General features: G+C 44.0%; 1 protein-coding gene and 2 long non-coding RNA genes across 4 annotated transcripts in view; all 3 read right to left on the bottom strand.

Annotated features, from left to right (window-relative positions):
- LOC135391555 (uncharacterized) overlaps positions 1–21,884 on the bottom strand; it is a 202,718-nt gene that overhangs the window by 124,250 nt on the left and 56,584 nt on the right. For both annotated transcript variants that reach the window (XM_064621853.1, XM_064621854.1), the window contains exon 3: positions 19,272–19,455. In XM_064621853.1, coding sequence (XP_064477923.1) covers positions 19,272–19,455 — 184 coding nt within the window. The remainder of the gene's footprint in view (positions 1–19,271; positions 19,456–21,884) is intronic.
- LOC135391556 (uncharacterized) lies at positions 1,938–12,378 on the bottom strand. Its single transcript, XR_010422031.1, has 4 exons — positions 12,035–12,378; positions 5,465–5,615; positions 4,541–4,690; positions 1,938–4,174 (listed from the first exon to the last, which is right to left on the bottom strand). It is a non-coding gene; the product is annotated as an uncharacterized LOC135391556 (long non-coding RNA).
- Positions 13,645–14,273, bottom strand: LOC135391557 (uncharacterized). The gene is made up of 2 exons (XR_010422032.1): positions 13,975–14,273; positions 13,645–13,898 (listed from the first exon to the last, which is right to left on the bottom strand). It is a non-coding gene; the product is annotated as an uncharacterized LOC135391557 (long non-coding RNA).

The following is a 21,884-nucleotide window of genomic DNA, read 5'->3' as shown; positions in this document are numbered from 1 at the left end:
AACCGCTGTGCTCATTGCCTGTTGTGGATTGCACTAGAAACGAGCAGCCAGACTTTATTGCTGCACTTTACCCAGATGTATGGAATCAGTAAAAGCACACGGAAGAAAAAATGAGACGCAATAAATGAGACGCAATAAAGTGAAACTAGGATTCGTCTCTGAAGTGTCATCATATCTGTCCCGAAGTTGTCCTCAAGGAAGGTCTGAGGACATTCTTAGTACGCCATAAATAGTGCCACATTGACACGGTGAGGAGGATTTGAGGATCAGATTTCACCGTCCTCGGGACGTCAAGCCTGTCCGTGCAGGATGTTCTTAGGATATCCTTGGGATGACAGAGTGTTCTTGGAGTCTGCTTCACTGAAGGAGTTATTATTGCTCAAAAATCCACCACATCACCGATGGAAAAATAGAAGTGTGTGTTAAGTTCAAGAATTGACAACCCTTGATCTTGGTTCAGTTACCCAGAGTTGGTGAAACCGGGCCTCACTCTAAACCCGGTTGCGGATAAGGAACGGATAGAAGGCATATATTTTGCTTATGTTGTTGATTGCCCGCCAACTTTATCCGGCACGGCACAGCAACTTTAACAAAACCGCAATAACGCAACAACACGATAAAGAAAATAAGCGCCACGCACGTGTTCGCTAAAGCAAAAGTGGACGAAGGGAGTTCTTTTTTTTCCTTGTTTTGTTTTTAGGCGCCTTGCCAAATGGTGGGGCGGATAGAAGCGCGTCGCTTACCAGTGTTGCCAAATTCCATTGTTCCGTAAAGAATAAAAATACATGGATTATAAAGGGAACGCCAGAACTTTCCTTGCACTGTAGGCACTTACGTAGGCACGTACTGTAGGCAGCTACGCGGCAGATGTTGCAGTTGTTATAACAATAACAACGCCTTTTTATTTCGTGTTCAAGAGCGGCCTCAAAGGGTTTGATATTAATCTTTGGGAAGGGCAAAATAAAGTTGTCCAACAATCCAAGAATGGCCCTCTTTGGGGAAATCCAGTGGTCTGCAAAAATCCCATTGTCTCCTTTTTCTTCTTTTTTTTGCGCACACAGCAAACTTACTTTCGTTTGCTTCAGTTTGTTTGCGTCTGTTTTGATTAAAAGAAACGCGAACAAACTGTTCATGTCACGTACGAACTACGAATTGCTCACTTCGCATGTCACCATCCAGAAACCTTGCTCCCAAGCTCCTCACTGATGTTGCGTAAAGCCGGCGAAAGTTATGTATAACCGCAAATCTGATCTCTTTATGGCACGAATATCAAACGAAAACCAACGAGGCGGAAGCGCGGTTCTGTCGCGACTCTCAGGAAACGCTATCTCCCATCGGCATCAACAATAACCGAAGGGCGCGCGCCTTGCAGGTTGCAGCAAGGCGAGCAAGCAGCGAAACGCGAAACTAGACGCTCGGTCGGTATTCGTTCTTGTGGACGCCGCTGGATTTTCATAGTGACACATTCTGACCTGTGACAAATTGCGACATTGTGGGAAAGCGCACAAAGGCTGTATGCCAACTTGGTAATTTGGACGCCAAACTGGATTCATGTGGAAAGAATATACTATGATATTAATTTTATGAACAGAGAGCTCTCTAAACCAAGAGAATTCTACACCAAAGTGATAATGCCGGAACTTCGAGCAAAGTGGTTCAGTCGCTGCACTAAGCAGTCTCACAGTGTACCACCTCGCATTCTTCAGCCAGTGCCAAAAGCACAGCAGCAGCTCTACTGCAAGTCTTAAAAACCAGAAGAAGGCCGTATGATCTGCTGTGACAATGACAGATGTAAAGTGCAATGGTACCACTTTAAATACGTTGGATTGAAGCATGCTCCTCGTGTTAAAAAGTGGTTTTGTAAAGACTGCAAAACAAGGCCAGGATTAGCTGGGACATGATAGAGCCTTAAGTGAAGGAGAGGGAGGTTGCGATAATAAAAACCTACTGTTCACATTTTATTTGAGCTGTTCACAAGCTACACAAGTACAAAAATTACATAGTGCACAACACACGGTGACAATTTGGTCAAGTACAGTCATTTCCTCACCACATTTGTTCATGAATTCTACGGGATGGCAGCCCTTAAAAATTTGTACTTGCTTCACACAAGTCCTATAATTCGTTCAACATGAATTCCTCAAGAACACATTGACATCCCTCACTCATCCTGAGGATGTCACTGTAGGACAGAAATGACATCCTGGGAATATCCCCAAAGGATCCTGAACTTGTTAGAAAAGTGTTAGAATGAAACACCACAGATGATCCTAGGGGCAACATCTGGGGACAAAAATGGGATAGTGTCAGGAGCACTTTAGGATCATGTTGTTCTGCATGTTGCTATAGTGAATCTTCTTTCATTTCTCTTATTTAGAAGTGAGCAGACGTTTACAGTAGAAAGCAACTTTTTTTATAGTTTTTCAACGTCGGCCACCAGCTTGTCATTTTCAGTTTCTCCCCTTCGACTGTTTTCGATGACGAAGAATGGGTGTCGCGGTATGTAAATCAAAAATATAGAAGGTCCTGTGCACTACGTCTAAGGCAGCCCACCTTGAAAGAAATATGCGGCAGTGGCGTTTCCTTTCGCACATAAAACATATTCTATATATTTTGTAACTCCCGCATGTGCGAGAGTCGTCCTAGCGTCGCAGTCAGAACGAAGGGTGAGGTACCTAAGTTTAATTAAATTTCATGTATAAGCAACACTGCAGTGACGAATTGCTCGAAGTATTAGGTTATAACCAAGGTAAAGTCCGTGTTTTCTGCTTATTTGATTTCAAGCACCCATCGAGAGTCTAGCACTCGCTGCAATATGCCATTACTTTTCTGTACCTTTCACGGAAATGCTCCGTGTAGCATCCGGTCAGGGACCTTGCTCGGATATGAATGGCATCAAGGTTACAATGAGACGCCTAGCAAGCTACATTTTATCGCACATTAAACCCAGTGAATGGAGTATTCATTGATATCATTCAATTTGTATTTGTACGCCTGTATTTGTTTTTGCTCTTCGTAGTATTTTTCGTCGGGGGAATATACATTTACTAAAAGGAAAGGTCTGCAAGGTACTTTATAGATGATCACTGCTGGTACGGTTGAATTTCGTTAGGACAAAGAAACCGGAACACTAATTAGTGGGTGGAGGCATTGAAATGCACAAACGCAGTGTTAAAGTACTTTACTTCTCCTATATATGTCCTCCGGCTGACGACCGCAGGACGTACGCAAATGACTATCATTGGAAGATCCCATGATGACACTCTCTGGATCTCCTCCGGACATGCCATCACGGACGAGGCCGCGATGACATCTTGAGGACGTCCGGAGGATCGCGAGTGTTCTTGGGGTTCTTACGTTGGAAATCTCATGTGACTTCTCAACGCCTTCAAAGGACAGCTGCCGTTTACCACGTGTAAACGATGGTATATCTAGACTTGCACATCTTATGCCCACTGACTCACTTATTAAAAAACCTGTATCTACGAGAACAATGTCTCCAGGACGAATGTAGTCTAAGATTCCAGACGTTTCACTGATTTCTGTATCACTTGTGCGACCCCCAAAACCACGTGACAGAAATATCACACAGCCTTGTGGTGCTATTCCAACAAGGTATTTGACCGTATTGAGACTTTTGTATGTGGACCATGTTGGCGCTTCGTGGGTCAAATAAAGATGGCCTGTTCATAAATATCTCAAAGCAGTCCAGCACTACAGCAACTCCTGTGCCAAAGGTTTCACGGAATGCCAATGGCATGGCCGATCAGGCCACTGAATAAAGCGCTGGAGCACACTGTACAGACACTGTAGCCACTTATAAAAATTCCGTGGTGCAGCGGTACGTGAAATGTCAAATCTATGCGCTATATCCTCAAAGGGCATATTCAATGGAACTTTTAGGAAAAAGACAATCAGTTCCTGAAATTTTGTGAGTCTGCTTTTTTCAGAATGGGTTATCCTGTGCGCAGCAAGCTCATATACAGCTTCTAATATGTCGTAAGATGGCAGTCCCGTGTAAGATCTGATAAGCTCGTCACTGTGGCTCAAACGTTCTTGGGTCAGCTGAAGGCAAGAGAGCTCATATCGAAACTTCAGCACCTCGCACCTCAGCTCGATGTTATCTTGCTCCAGTTGAGTCATGTGCTCCTTGTCGATGTCTGAGATAAAGTGTCTGGAAGATACACACAGTATACACTGGGTTATGTGAGATGTGTTTGTATATTCATCAATATGTGGGAGGCACTACACAGGAGAAAAGCATTCCAGCAGTCCTTTCTGCTGGGATAACTGCACCATCCGTGCTGCCTGGCAGTGAATGCCCTAAATGAGAATGTACACTTACTTCAGTACTACTTGTAAAGATTTGGTAAATAATAGCAAGTGAACGAAGCACGTGAATCAACCGACGGTTTCTCCAGATGGACTGCTTTTCTCACTTTCAGGCACACATACAGTTCCCAGAGCAGCATCAATATTATTGTGTCCACAGTGCATTACAGGTACACGACAATGTAAAAAATACAAGCAACTGCTTTACCTCCTGTCATGTTGACAGGTGTGTCATGTCTGTTGCACACCGACTTTGTAGTTCGTCGCTTTGCCCTTTCGTAGCGGCTAGTCGCTGATCCAAGCTTCAAGGGGCTCTTTTTGTAGCCGCGGTTAATGGTTGGACCACAGTCAGGGTACCCTACTGGAAACTGTCTCATTCAAAATCCTATGAAAATCTCATTGAACCTATTGCATATCATGTACACAAATCTCATTCAGTGACTGCGAAAATTCTGATCCCCAATAGATGATTTGAGACAAATATTACATTGAAAATGGTGCCATATTCAATGAGTCTTAATGAGAAATTACAGTATATGTTAATGAGATGTAATGAGAAATCACAGCAAGTGTTAATGAGATGCAATGAAAAGTGGTGGCTTCAAACTCATTGAATGTCCCTCCCCGTCATGAGCCGATGAGCCCCAGCAGGATATTTCTCATTGGAATGGTTCTCCATTTCGATTCCCCAGTAGGTTTGTTGTGGTATAGTCACATTAGATGTGTAGAGCTTTCCAATGAGTATAAATGAATTCCCGCAAAAATGAATTAGACTCAATGTGATTTGGATAATTTACTGGATCAATGCACTGCATATTGTATTCTATCACAGCACATATTTCAGCTTGGGTGTAATATTCTCAGTCGCACTGTGCCTTCACAGATGCGCAGTGTTTGGCTAGTAATACTGTCGTGCATCAGATAGTGAGAAATAGAAAATCTAAAAGATGTAATTAACATTTAGCAGTAGTTGAAGGCGCAACCTCCTTCACTCCTGCTTCTTTTCCGGGGAGCACCTCTTGAAGCACCACAATGCAGTGTAAACCGAACACTAGAGAAGATGAGAGAACTGATGTTCTGAGGCTGGAACAACATAGAAGGGACAAACACATACAAGGCCTCAAGTGCGTACCCTGGAAGTCGCTGAGAAGGCGTGTTAGCTTAGCTCAATTGGTAGAGCCCTGGACCTGTAGTCCAGGAGATGTGGGTTCAAGTCCTACAGCTGGCTAACCTTTTCAGTGACTTTCATCTTTCATCACTAGAGAAGAGGTTGCCGGCAGTCACTGTACAAAAGAAGAGACAAACAAATTTGAAGGTATCTTGGACGGAGCAAAGTATGAAGCATTATCCCAGCCCGGTCAGGTCTTGTCATCAATTGACAACCGATGGGGCACAAGTAGCACAAGTTAAATCAGCAAAAATCAGTTTGGTCAATTCACGTGATGATAAATGAGCTGCCGCAAACTGTGAGGCAGATTGTGGTAAAGGAAAGCTGGACATGAACACCTTTCTCGTCTCTGTAGACGATGCGAAGGATATTTTCAGTGATGTGACATTGAGGTCATGGAAGTCAGGAAGCCTTGTTAAAAGCAGATTTATTGAACTATGCTGCTGCGTCGACTACGTATCTCTGCCCCCATGCAAAACAATGTCGGGTTTCACAGGTACTGTGGATGTAGTTGGTGCTACCATGAAGGAGAGTAGTATGCCTCAGCAGTGGACCCTATCACCACTAACACCCCAAGAGAATCGACTGGTGAAGCAGCAGTGAGAGAGATTCAGCAGTCATTAAAGGACAACCTCTAATGTCTGCGGATCTAAAGGACCAGCTGCACTAATAAACATGTCTGATTCCGAATTTGCACACGGTGTTCTTGGGCGTTGTACGGACTGCCACAGGTACGTGGCTGTGTGAAGCCAAAAAAGCATTCTGCAGGATGTTTACTTTTATTCGTCACATAAATTGTATTTAGAAACTAGCAGAGCACAATAGACGCTGTTTTTGCAGTTGAGCAATATGGACAGGTGAACATTCTCCGGAAGAAAGTATGTAACTACAAGATCAATAATTACCTAATAATGATTAATTAACTCTTTAATTATGGGATTTCGCATAAAAGCGAGAAGACGGAAAGGAATATATTACTCATTGAAAGGCATTCCATGTGGAAATAAGTGTTAAAAGCGCACCTGTGTTGAAATTTTCATCGCTAAATTTCGCTATGCAAATGAGCCGAAACAAGAAATACGCAGTTTGCAAACGCAGAAAGGATGCGCCCTTCACCTTATCCGGGTGGAAGAGCCCAGTAAACCATTCATATTCATAGGACATCCCTATAAGGTCGGGCACGTCCTGAATGTCTGGACAACCATGCGATATCTACTGGATGTCCCAGAACGACATTCGCATTTCAGTTTTATGCAGTAAATAACAGATGTCGTAGGTACATCTGCAGGATACCGCGGTTTGGGTATTTGACTGGAGGAAATCCCTGGGCTATCCATGAGAGATCCAGTAGACGAGATTTTGGGCACCGTTTGAATGCCACAGAAACGTCCCCAGGACATCGCCTGGAGATATACAGATAAATGTGAAGCTTATGACATCTTGTTCCGACAGCCACAGTTTTGTTGTGCTCAAAGCGAGCAAAAACTTCTGTAAACGCTAACTGGATATGGGGGGACAAGTAAAATCATTATCTACTTTTATCGTTCGCGTGCTGCTAGCCGTAAAAGAATTTATCTATGCATAACGCTCGTCAAGCAACACTGGAATTCGATCACTTTACAGCTCCACTCAGCAGCTAATCGCATTACAGTCAGTAGCTTGAATTAAAAACATAGTATTTGGCAGGAAGGAATGTCAGAAACGTTGTTGGTTATACCTTGACTCTGCAGATACAGGGGATAATTGCAAAGAAGCACCCCTCACCGTTACAAATGTATCACGGCCCAATACACTTATTGAATGTGCCCCAACAACTTGTATTTCATTATATGCTCTGGCCATTTTGTCAACAGAGGCTACTGTGAATGCTCTGGTCTCCCTTCAAATCTGCGGAGGGGACAAAAAGACCCTGTTGAAGAAGCCTGGTTTGAAATTATGCTCCAACTGGTATGACTATACCAGTTTCCGTTTTTGCTGATAAGTATCAACACCAGAAATGTCAGTTTCTGGTTTGCACCGCACCAGGACAACAGACATGCTGACATGACCATATATCAGCAGTTCCTGCATCCTGGTTTGACAACTTGTCAAAAACACCAGTCATGGTAGAAACTGATGTAGATGTATCAGCATTGCCATGACCATATACCAGCGGCGCATGCACCTGGTTTGGCAACTTGTTAGGAACATCAGTCATACCAGAAACTGATCTATGCAGTTCGCCCCAGTGCTGGTATTGGAAAATGTCAGTGCATGTGAGAGATACCAGCGTCCTCTTTCGTTAAATTATTGTCTCTATCCATGTTAGTGAATTTAGCTACTGTCTCAGCAAACTTAATTATGCAAGCACAGTTTGGGCGGTTGCAGATGCTTAATGCAAAGTAATATTTGTAGCAACATGTCCTGTATGAATAGATAAAGTAAAATGTAAACATTTCCCTCGCATTTGACACAGCACACATATATAGCCCACCCGAGCGCAGATAATATAGGGACCGGCCCACACTCGTCAAGTACAATAAAGTTTAATCTTAAATCGTTTCTGTGCCTTTCATTTGCGCACGTTCTGTATTGTAATATTTAACCTTGCTTTCTTTGATCACAAACAAACAAAAGAAAAACGATAAAGGGTCTGCAACACAGTGAGTGCACTTTTTTATTCCATTGATCTCTCGCTCTCAGGTTTCACGGTCGCTCTGTCGACAATCATAACTAATAGCTTAGCCTTGGCGAATCTTAAGTTGCAATTTTGCTTCAAACACAACATTCAGTGGTTCTCATGAAAACAGCACCATCTCCCGAAACATCCTGGAACGGCCACAATCTCAAGAGGTAGTACGATTCTACAGTCGTCATATTTCGTCAGGCTAGCCATTGCGCGGAGATGTTGGCTCCATGCCCATTTCAACTTTCAGCACAGGCTAGCCCACGCCCGCGCGTTTTTGCGTGTTCCCCATGCCACCAGCCAGCACTGTCTGTCGTGTCTGTCGCGCATGCGCGGTTTTATTTCGTTCGCTTCGGCTGCTGTAACGGACGTGTAACGTCGCCGCATGTAGTTCGCGTAATTTCGAGCGTTCAACTAGGCGCCCACAGCTCCCCGTAGAGCCCATAATTTGAGATAATTCAGGCAACACTGGACATACGACCAATGAAAATGCGTCGTGATGCCTTGCAGCCAACCAATCAGCAACCTCTCAGTTTGGCCCGGCTTTCGGCCGGCCCTGGCTGCCATTGACTTCTACTGGTTTTCATACCTGGCGCCCGTTATTCCAAAATAACTAAGACATTTTTGATAGGCGAAATACATATTTATTGATGCAACGTATAAACTCAGATGTTTGACTCATATATTCACCGTGCGTACAGGACGTTTCGTTCCTTGAATAGACAGCAACCAAACCAAGTTCGAACTTGCAAAGCACACATACAGTCTACTTCTGGAGGCGAGCGAAGTCCACGACTGCGTGCGTTTCACAGATGAGCATCTTCTCATTCTGGCGATGCACCGTAGGTCACACAGTCACGGGAAATACTTTTGTCGTTACGAACACTCTCTTCTTAGTCACTGTATTTGAAAATGCGACAGCGCTCGAAAGTGTTCCTCAGGCGTCAGCTCACCAAGCATTCCAGTTCCGACCCGGAAAGAATGTCTGTAGGTTGACACTTTATCGGAGATCAGTACATGGCCAGAGTCACTATAGCTCACGAACAAACCCTCGCGTACACTTCCTCTTCGGTCGTTGTGGTCAACCGACAACGGCGAGCCGCGGAGACGCAGCGAGCTTGCCCAGACTGCCCGCGAAAAGTGAGCTGTCAGATATTTCGAAACTTTATCAACCAATCCCGGAGCGCGCATCCTCCTTTGGCCAATGGGCATCCGTCATGATGCCTGACGATGTAATACCACGTGACTGTGACGTGATTTTATTTTTCTACTGCCGCAAATGCGGGGAGCTGTGGAGGCCTGGTTCAACTACGTCTGCAGAGTTTTAGAGGCTTTGTGTTGTTGTTCCCACTTGATGCTGTCGTTCTTGTAACCTGTCTGATATTGCAACTGTCTGTAAGTGGAAGAGTTTCATCTAACCGCGAGCAGACCAGTCAGTCTCGTTCGAAATGTCAGAGTGAAGACGCGGCCCTGGATGTGAAGCCAAATCGCTCTTCGCCTTCAGGATTCTTGCCATTTCAGGTGTGTAATTAATATAACTGTGAAGCAACCTGTTCGACTGCGCCATGCATTCTCATTGTTCGTTTTACTCTATTTACAGGCGATCTGCACAACGACAGGAACATAGAATGCCAGGCTGTATACTTTGTGCAGAGGGTATGTCATGTGTCTCTACACTATTGTACATGGGTATCCTGCTTTCGTGTTTTCTGGAATGATATTTCTTGCAGGCTGGGCGTGTACGACGCAGAGTCCTCCAGCAAGAGCAAGACAGACGGAAGCACCGTGTTCAATGTGGTGGGGACCCTTGCTCGTCATGACAATGCTTACATGTGCTTTTGCGGAGAAGGGCAAGTTGGACCGGAAATGAGGACCTAGGTGTGTGCTCTTTTTCATTGTTGTTCACCGTTCGACCATTACCAATTTTGTACCCCAGAAGTTCAGCGCTCAGGTGTGTTGATGATAAATGGATATGTGTTGAAAGGTACGAACTCCGGAGTGGCGAATAAAGTGATTCGTTGCTACTACCTTCTGCATGTGTGGGTTATTGCCAGTACTCATCTACCGCAGACATGATGGGCTTTCTTTGCAGGACATTTCAGAAAGCAGAAAGACTGCAGCATTTTCAAGATTGCCATAACCAGCATCAATACAGCTCTCATGCCAACGTCCGCATCAAGACAACTCCGACGTTAGCATCAGCCAGGGTAGCTCTAATGTTAACATCAGCCTGGACACCCCTGATGTTAACATCATAAGAGCAGCTTTGATGTTAACATCAGGTCCCATGTGATTTGGGACACTGTCTTGATGCTAGCATCAGCTGATGTTAACATCAGCATCAGAGCGGCTCTGATGTTAGCATTAGCTGATGTTAGCATCAAGACAGTGTCCCAAATCACATCAGACCTGATGTCGCTTTTTTCAATAGGGATGTAACCATATTATAACCACAAAATAACCTATGCAAACTGTGTACATGTGTGCTCACCATCTCCATTCTACAATACACAAACAATGCATGTGGACATCCACTGACGCAGTATGAAATATTACTGATGTGGTGATACCAGTCAGAAGCTGGTATTACGGTACACTGGTGTAGCTGACATCTGGAGGCTAATGAGACGTGCTGACATGAGTGGTACCAGATGGTTGAGCTGGTGCTACAGGTATGCTGGTTTGTGGAGGTTATACAAGCACGATAATCCATCTGGTATACAGGCATACCAGCATTTTTTGACAGGGAGTCTGCTCTATTTAAGGCGAGAGCACCTTTGTTAGCCTGGTCGGCCTTGGTGGACTGTGTGTCAGAGTGTGGCCGAACGCTGGAGGGGCACACTACAGTTCCTGGATCTTTTTCCCTGTTGTTCATGTTCGAGGCGTTTATTTAAGCAAACAAGCACATGATGACAATCATGTAATAATTATCATATGGAATATCTTTGGTAATAAACATGTACTTTCCATTTATATCAGCGTGGTGCCGTCGTCTCAGATATGTGTTAAACTAAAAGTAAGTATAAGCGCGAGTTAACATTGAATTTTAAGTCACAACATTTGTGACGTCCAATCTGTGTCCACATATCCATTAGAATACCTTGCGGGGACGTGTCCGGCATGGAAAAGGAGGAATAAAATGCATATCTCTCGGATGTCCTGTAGATGTAAGTTGGATCCTCACGAATCTCCAGCAGACATCCAAATATCAAAAAAATAGATATCACATAGATATTGTGTGGATGCAAGTGGTTTACTGGGAGCGGTCTATCTGGCCATTAGCTCCTACATCAATCAGTTTCATCGCTCCAAATTACGTGACCCTCCCACTTGGGTTGCATGTCGCTCTTTCTGCGCCAGAAACGTGCTTAGTTCATGTTCCGGCTCATTCGCATAGCGAAATTCCGCGACAGATATTTTAACGCACGTGTGCGTTCGTGTGTTTTTGTTTCAACATGACATTACTTTCGACGCCGAATAGATCCCGTTCTGTTATTTCGCCTTTGCGAGAAGTCCCCTATAATTAGGGCTATAAAGCTAATGAACTTTAGGTAATTCGTGATCACATAGTTGCAAGATTTTCATCGAGCGAATGTTCGCCTGGCATATAACTCAAGTGAAAAATGGCATCTATTTTGCTCTACTAGTTTTTAATAAAAATGTTGTAGCGAATAAAAACAAACACCCTGTATGTTTGCAAGAAACATACAATAATCATCATTAGCAGAAGAATAATGACGCCACGAAGCTTTTATCGAAACCACCAAGAGACTTCAGAGAATATAGCTGTTGGAAGGCCTCAGAATAGAAAGGTTGGTTACTTTACTAAGTTCACCCATGTATATAAGGTATCCCTACTGAAAACTTACATCAGATCGCGTTGAAGCATCTCGGTCCTCATCGGTTCCTTCTCCTAGTGTTGACGTCATACTAATGTTCTGCACCTGTCCAAAGACTCAAAAAAAAAAATGTCACAAAGTCTGCAACATGCAAGAAATCTAGTTCTTGCATCTGTGGACTTTGCATATCTGCTTTCAGCTATTTCTGTCATGTCAACTTGTGTGCCTGGATCACACACACACAAAGCAGTCTGGCGCCACTTCAACACTGGAAGGCCCCTAAAATTAAATTTGCTGATGGTGACAATGTTCAGCACGACACAAGTTGGATAACATAAGCTAAATGGAATACGCCACCGCTACATTATAATTTATACATGTGTGATGCCTGTACATACCTAAGACGTTGTGTCGAACTCGTTACCTCGGTGAAGCAAGATCACTGGTAACTGGACGGCACTTTGCTTCGGTCGTCTTCGCAATTCGCCTTCTACGGCATCTTCGTAGTCATCAGCAGCAAAATGAGCTTAGCACACACGACACTGCATCCAACAGCCGAGTGTTTCGAACCACATTCGTTTTCGCGCACTTTCCTGTAGGATCTTGTGGTAGAAAACGCCCGCCGTCGAAGAGTAACGAACATGATTTTTGCATCCCCGAACACCAAAACTACACCAGGCATATGTTGGTCTCTCGAATACGTGACGGACATGTCATCCACTTCCACCTTCTGCTTCGCACGACCAACATGACCACCCACGACGTAAACAATAAACGCGAAAACACAGACGGCCTTGCAGATGGCGCGGCGGATTGTAGCTCGTAGCGGCGAAGTAGCTGAATGCTTTATTAACCTAGAAACTATGGAAGTGAGCGTAATTTTTAAAAGTGGCGTTTAGCTGTAAGATAATGTGCGTCAACTTTGTTCTCTACAAACTTAACTCTCACGCGGTAAGGGTTGACCAATCCCTGGGAGCCCTGGACCCGAAACCCAAGTTGCTCTTTTTCGCCGTTCGTTGGCAGCACCGTTCATGTCCCAGCAATCTTCAAAATATTTATACGTAAAAAATATGCCGAATTGAGAAGTAATGCTTTCTGTGTCTTATCAAACAATGATGTTGTGCACGACAGCGGGCAAAAATATGGGGGTTATTTTTCACTTTTCGGTTCCTTTAAATAACATATTGCCTTAGGAGGCCATACCAGTCTCGGAGCAACTCCGGTTCATGATTTTCCCGATTCTAGATGGCGCCACGCTCGCCGTCCTTATCACGCCGTTCGCCTCCGACTCCCGAAATAATCCCCATTGTGCATGGTTGACCTCGCGAGTTTAAGGGGCCCAGCGCCCTCTGCGTTGTCTGTCGAGTGATAAAGTGTCGGACTTTGCCACGAAAGGTCCGCAGTTGGATTCGAGACATTCACGTCCTTTTGCTTGTGTCCTATTGCTACATGCTACATCTATTAACAACCAGTTCTCAGATCTGACCAATATGACACTGGTAACCATGGACGTAAAATCATTGTATACTAACATCCCACACGATGAGGGCCTGAACGCAGTGGAATCCTTTCTCCTTTCTTTTTCCTCCGACATCCTCCGCACTTCTGCGGTCATCCCACTACTTGAATTAGTCCTAAAGTATAATAACTTTGAGTTTAATGGCAGACATTTTGTCCAAGTACATGGCGCAGCGATGGGATCCCGCGTGTCACCTAACTATGCAAACCTCTTCATGGGTCAATTTGAAAAGAGGGCCCTTGAATCCTTCCCCGTACAGCCGCTCATTTTCCTGAGATACATCGGCGACATTTTTGTTGTGTGGCCAGGTGACAACTCTTCCTTGTTGTCTTTCTTTGAACACTTCAACTCCTTGCATAGCACTATCCAATTCACCTGCAACCATTCCAATGTTTCAATCAATTTTCTTGATGTCACTGTCTCCATTCGGTCTGGAAAACTAGTCACCGACCTTTATAAGAAACCAACCGACAGACGTCAGTATCTCCATTTTAATAGTTATCACCCCAATGTCCAGAAAAGAAATATTCCTTTTGGGCAATTCACACGACTCAAGCGCATATGTTCCAACACCGACGATTTCCACAGACGCGCTCACGAAATGTCTGCCGATTTCAGGAAACGTAACTATCCCAGCAATCTAATTGAAAATGCTTTCACCAAATCATGCTCGCTGGACAGAGAGGCACTTCTTTCCAGCCAACCTAACGAGGAACACAGAAACATTACGTTCGTGACCACCTACGACAAAGCCCTTCGTAACACGAAAACTATTTTTCAGCGCCATCTTAACATTCTACACAGTGACGGAAAATTGAAAAAACTATTTCCTTCTGTCCCCATTGCCACATTCCGCAGGTCAAGGAATATCCGGAATATACTTCTTCGCGCTTGCGCCGTACTACAACACCTGGTTCAGGTCCCTGCAATGGCACACGCTGCCAAATTTGTAATCTTATTTCTACCTGCTCCTCGGTCTCCAGTACCATAAACAACTACACCTTTCAAATTAAACAATCACTGCATTGTAACTCCTTTAACATTTGTTATCTAATAACATGTATGAAATGCAATGTTCAGTACATTGGTGAAACCTCCAATACCATGCGTCAGAGGTTTTACGGTCATAAGTCCGACATTGTCAATAATCGCCCCACACCCGTTGCTATACATTTTAATCTTCCCGGGCACGACATGGATACACACCTGTCTATTGCAAATCTAGAATCTGGCTACACCACCGATTGCAAACGCAAAAATCGCGAGTCCTTCTTCATTTCTAAGTTTTCTTCTTTAAAACCACGGGGACTAAACGTTCATGGCGGTCCTCTGCAGTTGTTCAACCCATCACCCAGCTAAGCTACTTCATTCACCTTCTGTTCTTAGCATTCTTCGCTCCATTTTCCCTTCAGCCCATAAGGTCACTCGGACCTTCCCACGCAGTTCAACAAAAGCTGTGTTCTCCACGTACGCGGCTAGACGTCCACCTGTGCCCCCGTTTTGTCACCACCAAATCTTTTAAACCCCAATTCTCCGAATGTCTCATTTACCCGTACATTTTCTCTTTCCTGATTCTTATGTGACGGTTGCTCACGTGATGCATTGTATTACTGTCTGGTTGTTTTCCTTTTTACTTGGTTGTGGAAACCTGTTTTATTGTATCTGTTCTCTTGGGTTATATATATATATATATACTTGTGTCGCACTTAGTTTTGTAATCTGAAGAAGTGCAGTCTCCTGCACGAAAGTTCTTGTTCAAATAAATCTTAGTTGCTCCTAACCGTTTTTCATGTTACGTGTGTGATTCCCTCTTCGCGGGCTCCTTGACAGTGTTTCGTTTTGAAAAAAAAGAAAAAGCAAGAAACAAACAAAAAGGAGAGGACACTGATTGCCTCATGCTCCATATGTTCGAATCAAAAGTTACAGTAAAAGAGGTGCTAAGGACACGCTGCGAGCTTCGAACTCCCTTCGAAAAAACGTCTTTCGAACAAACGGCGTCGATCAACCGGCTTTCGATCGAACGGCTTGCGACCAAGCGGTCTTCGATCAAACGCCTTCTCCAAACAGCTTAGGATTTCGGAATAATTCCTTGAGCTCAATCTTTATGTATAAATGGACAAGATAAAATGAAAGGAACTTGACGCGCGACGAGGTCTCGGAGCACGATTTCCGTCTCATAACGCTCTGATTATTACCCGGAAACTTCAGTACTATATTTTTAGACACTCCTTGGTTTTCATAGGGTACTTCACATTACACCACACCTTTCGTTTAGCGTAGACACTAGTTCAGCGGAGAATCCCCAGTGACCCGGAGCTTTTCCTGATCTTCCTCAGAAGGCCTCCCTTTGTTCGCCGTCCAAAGACAGAGGGGTACAGGTTTTGGGTCATCCAACGTGCAACTAGCAAGGATTGTCGAAAGATGGAAAATCCAGGGAACCGGTCTCGAAAAATTTCCCGTATCTCAAAATAACGTGATCAAAGTCCCCGTTGAAAAATAACCTACTGTAAATAAATGTTATCTGGCTGTTTCTGCGCAGACTAACCTGAACATGAAAATGCAAACACCGAACTTTTACTAACCTAATAATCAACTAACTAACGTGCTGTTCCGTCGCGTCCGTTTCATTTATCTCCTATTTCTTAATTTTATTTATTTATTTATGTATCTCCGGAATAGCAAGCCGACGTCCCGTTTGACTGACCTTTAGCCTGTTTTTTTCCCCTTTTCGTCTAATAAATATCCCCCCTTCCCCATCGCTGTCGTTGGTTGTCGTTGGTTTTCCTTGCTTCGCGAAAGTGAATTTGGTTTCCGGAAAAGACTGTTGCTCATTGCGTGGGCGGAAATAATTGCGCAGCGGCCGCTTGATCGATTTTTCTTATTGGTTCACGTGGAGCATTCATGAAAAAATAATAATAATAAAGATAAAAATAAAAATAAATCGATCAATAAAAGAAAGAAAGAGAAACAACAAATAAAGCTGCAGTTCTAGATACCGTTATCCTAAGAAACATTTATCTGTGTGTAATCCGCTTGCTGGCTGTTTCAACATTACGAACATTACAGGGCAGTCCTGTTGAACGTTACTGTAATGTTTGTGAAGTCGGCCTTCCACTAACCGTAAATACGAGAGATTCTCGTTAGCCTTATGAGACAGTTGACTGAATAGCACAAACCCGAAACGGCAAAATCGAGCAAATTGACGTTTCATGTCAAGCTAATAAACTCATCTCACTTCTCTATAAGCGCACCGAAAAAAAGAAGAGGTTTATTGGTCTCTGTGGTCTCTTACACGGGCCGCGACAATGCTGGCTCGTCTACCCAACGCCCCCCCCCCCCCCCCCCACCACAATGCTGGCTGACGATAATCCCTTTACGAGCAGCTAAGTAAGCTTTTGTTCTAGTCTCCAAGGCCATGCCCTAAGTCCGCTGTCCATGAATGTAAAGAGGAGAGAGGGAGCACTACAGTGCGCGTGCGCGCCGCATGGTCGGCGGATGGATACGGTAAAAATGTTCCGCGCGGTTTTTCCTGTGCTACGGCTAGAGGGCGACACAGAATGACGCGGTTTACGGGGCTTTGAGACGGTATTTATCCGTACTCACGTTTCAGGCTTTTTTATGAAAACGGAATGTGGTAGACATATAAATTTGATGTCTTTCGATTCCTGAAATATTTCCAGAGAAAGTAAATGGAAAGTTCTTTCGAAATGTCTATAGAAGTTTAATAAAACCTTGCTTGTGTGTACACAAAAAAAATTGTGTACTTTTTTCGCATTCGTGACGTCGCCGTAAAATACATACGACATGTATGAGAAATCTGGTAGCGTAATGCTCTTCATCTCGTCTTCCTCTTTATGATGAAACCACCCGCGTCAAAATCTGCCCGGCGGTTACCGAGAAAAAGCATAAAAACTGTTCCATAGGAAATACATGAGACGGAGAGCTGGTGTGCCCTCTTAAGAGTTTGTTAATGCCCTCCTAAGGAATGCCCTTCAGCACATGCTATATTGCAATTGATTTGATCTGGGAAAAGTGATATAAGTATATATATGTTTGAAGGTCAAACAAATATATACAAACAAATGTCGCCATGCCAGTACTGGACAGTTGTTTCGGCCTTCTTGGGCCTCATCAGCAGTACACAAGGCCGCCCAAGAAGGCCGAAACAGCAGTCTACTTCTGGCATGGCGAGGTTTGACTTACAAAAGACATGCTGTACGTGCAGCCAGAGAGCCCCGGCTATTTTTCCCTAGTATACTTCACTGGCTTTGCACTGGGCTTTCAGTGGTGAGTTAGCTCACCGGGAGGAATGACGTGTTACGTGATCTTCTGACGCCGTCCACTCAAACGTTGCCTGCCTGCGCACTGCTGATGAGGCCCAACAAGGCCGAAACTGCTGTCCAGTACTGGCATGGCGACGTTTGACTTACAAACCTAAGCTATACGTGCAGCCAAAGAGCTCCCGCTATTTTTTCTTCTAGTATACTTCACTGGTTTTGCACTGGACTTTCAGTGGTGACTTAGCTCACCCTGGCCGGAGGAATCACGTGTTACGTGACCTTCTGACGCCATCCGCTCAAACGTTGCCTGCCTGCGTACTGCTGATGAGGCCCAACAAGGCCGAAACAGCTGTCCAGTACTGGCATGGCGACGTTTGACTTACAAACATATATATATATATATACCCAGCCCAGTATAAGCCCACTGCGAAGGGCTTCGCACTGGGCTTTCAGAGGTGAGTTTCTCACCCTGACGGCCGGACATCACGTTCTACGTGACCTTCCGACGCCACTCGCTCAAACGTCGCCCACCTACGCATTGCTCATGAAGGCCCAACAAGGCCGAAACAGCTGTCCAGTGCTGGTGTGGCGACGTTTGGGACTTATAAACACACACACACATATACACACGGTGTTACTTACACAAGTAGCGTAAAGTTATCATCCGGTTTCCTGTCATCGCTGTGTCTGCGTAGCGCTCGTGAAAGATTAATTTTGAACACCCTGCATATTCTTAAAAAATATGTGCGCATTTAGCTGGTACACCCTGTATATCACTCCTTTTTTAGCGTACCATTACCCTCCAGTAAGGTGTTAAAGGATCTCCTCACTCCCTTCAGGGAGTGAGGAGATCCTTTTACAGTAATTATGCTCTTCAAAAGGGAGTGATATATGTGGCAAGGAAAATTAGTACACCCCTTTTTTTAAGAGTGGACTCGCAGCTCCTTACATTTTTTTGTGACGTCTGCACCGTTTTCAGACGAGTCTCCGTATTCCGTATCTGCGTTCGACACATGCCAATAATCGTAAAAGTAACAGAACTATTTGGTCACGAAGTTTCCTTTAGGAATCACGATACAGGGATAGGAAGACAATGCACTGGAAGGCACAGAAGACAATGCCTGTCATCCTCGTATAAAGTTTTAGCTATTCTTCCTCTATCACCTCTTGCTTAGCCTTTTAGAACATGCGAGTACAGCAAGTAAAACAAACGCACACGGAGCACAGAGGAAGAACACGACTTGAATTGGATTGTAGATGAAGGATGCCGAGACGCGTTGCAAGCCCGTATCAATCATAGCGGCTCCCGGACGCTGCCACGGAGGCATCGACCGTTCTATCTGTTCAAAACTCACTCCTCGTGATATCTATGTTAAAACGCAGTCAGCTTCGCATGTGAACAGATGATGTGTTCAGAGGCCACTGGCATCACCTGCGTTGTAGTTCATCAAAGCATGAAATAACTCACCATGAATTGTTCACCAGGTTTTACATGATACTCCACGAGAATGTGATCTCCTGTTTTCATTGTGACACTAGGACCTGTGCCACGTATTGCGCCGTATATGTACGCCTTGGTGACATGGTTCACCGTCAGCTCCACTTGGAAGACGATGTCCTTAATGTCACGATGTTTGAAGCGAATTTTAAAGCTGAAAATGTAACAGAAAAGTTAAAAAAAGTGAAAAGGTCTCTTGACACAGTGAGCACCTCAAACGGTGTCGGTCATACCATCATATCAAGTCGCTTTCGCTGCTGTCAACGTGCGCCAGTTAGATTTTATTTCCGTTTCAATTAAACCCGTTGTTGCAGTGTTCATTGTGCAGTACAAAACGACAGAACGCAGCAGACGAGTTGCGTCATGTACACTCTCAGAAAAAAGAAGGAAGGAGAGGGGGAATGATTCGCTATAGACTCCCAATTGCCCTTCCTCTCACCTAACTGACAATGTTATCGCCCGTTACCTGTTGGCTGCTCCATTCCGTTAAATTTGCCTTGCTCAGTTTTCAAATTATTTGCTTTGCAGTCCTAAACTCGGTATACCATGTGCGTATCTCATATAGAAAGTGTTTCCTTTTATCTTCAGCAAACTTTCATAAAAAGGGGAGTGTCCTTAGGGCGGTTTTACTTTTGGTATTCGATTACTCGATGGGGCTGCTACTAGGAATCCAACGTTTTCCTCAGTTGGGAGACTAATTAACAGAGGTATTTTAATCAACTTTTTAATCATTGGATTTAGGGAGCACATTGAAATTGCAATATTAAAGCCTGGTCACCACATGACCCGCTCGAGCAATTGATGAAGCCCTAAAGTAATCTCAGAGCCTGCTATAGACCCAAGTATTTCACCTCGGACGTCCGCTAGAAACAGCAAGTGATCACAAAAACAGCGAAGGGTGACGTCGATATCTCCGCCCTCAGAAAAACGTCATACGCGATGTTGACAAACCTTCATCACGGTATATTTCACGATCTTTGTTTTGTTTTTGTTTTTCCTTTCTTTTGTTCTTTCATGTATTCGCAATCGCCTGCCGTACCAGTCATTTCATTTCGCCGGACACAGCTCTTGCCCTTCCCCGGTACGATAAGCGCTGATATGTAGTGGTGATGCGCTAAGTTCTTTGCAAGCAAAAAGAAAACAAAGTAAAGAAAACAAAGACCGTGAAGCATTACGTTTTTCTGCGACGGTACGTGAAGGCGGAGATCACTTTTGGCGATCACTTTCTGTTTCCAGCGGACGGCCGAGGTGAAATAGTTGATTATATAGCACGCGCTGAGATTACTTTAGTGCTTCATCAGTGGTTCGGGCGGATCATGTGGTAACCAGACCTTAATATTGCAATGTCAATGTGCTTCCTAAAGACAAGAATTAAAAAGTTGATTAAAACATCTCCGTTAATTAGTTTCCTAATTGAGCAAACAATTGGTTTCCTAGCAGCAGCCCCGTCCAGTGATCCAATGCCAAAAGTAAACCCTCCCTAAGGCAAGTCCCCTTTTCACGACAATTCGTTGCAGATAAAAGGAAACCCTGCAGAGGAGATATAGGAAGTTTTTATTTATTACGTAATTTTATTTATTTATTTAATTAGTTATGTTTATTGTTGAGGTTTGAGATAGTTTTGTTTATTTATTATATACTTTTTTATAGTAATTAATTGATGTCGGTTTACATATTTTTTTCGCGGCTGGTCGCGCTGAAGCGCTAAAGGATGCTTTTCGACTAACTTATCCAGCAATGGATGATGCGCTTCGCCGCGACAAAAATATGTAAACCAAAATCAATTAATTACTACAACAAATGACCCGCTTCGGTGGAAGATTTTTCCCTAAAAGGTGTCCACTGAAGTTCCCACAAAGAGGTAGTACCCATTTTAATGCCGACGGCGGCCTGGTTTAGAAATGACGTTTTTTCACGGAACTCGTTTGAATTTCTATTTAAATAATGACCGCTTCCGCTTCATTCACACAGTGCGCACCTTGTAGGTGGTATCGGACAGATTCATACAAAGGGAGAGTGCTTTTTGTCGCACGTATGTGTGTGTGTGAAAGCAGCAGAACTGAATGATAGAGTGAACGCGTGTCCCGTCAGTGAAACGAAGCTCCCAGGTAAGTCGTCGGGAAACGGGTGCCAGCGTGGTCGAATTGGTCCATACGCTGGACCGGTAATCAACAGACGCGAGTTTAAAATCCCGCCGCTAACTGGCTTTTTCGATGACTGAAATATTTCAAGTGTCCATATACTGTACGGGGTGGTCATTTTTACGCGCAATATATTTTTGGGAAAAAAAGCAACATATATTTTTGATAGATAGAACTTTTGTAGTTGAGTTATATGGCCAGGCGGACATGCCCTCGAAGAAAGTATGCAACTACAAGGTGACTTACCTAAAATTCGTTACCTAACTCTTTAATTAGGGGGGATTTGTTTATTGAGAAAAAAAAAAACAATACGAAGAAAGGTTAGTCAGGCATAGACCGACTTGCTATTCCTTTCATAAAAGAAAACGAAGGAAAGAAAGACAACGAAAACGAAAAGAAAGAATAAGGAAGAAAAAGAAAGAAAACGAAAACAAAAAAGAGA

Source organism: Ornithodoros turicata, chromosome 4, assembly GCF_037126465.1.
Source record: "Ornithodoros turicata isolate Travis chromosome 4, ASM3712646v1, whole genome shotgun sequence".
Taxonomy (NCBI): Eukaryota; Metazoa; Arthropoda; class Arachnida; order Ixodida; family Argasidae; genus Ornithodoros; species Ornithodoros turicata.
Note: the sequence above shows the minus strand (reverse complement) of the source record. Positions and strands in the feature narration are given on the sequence as shown.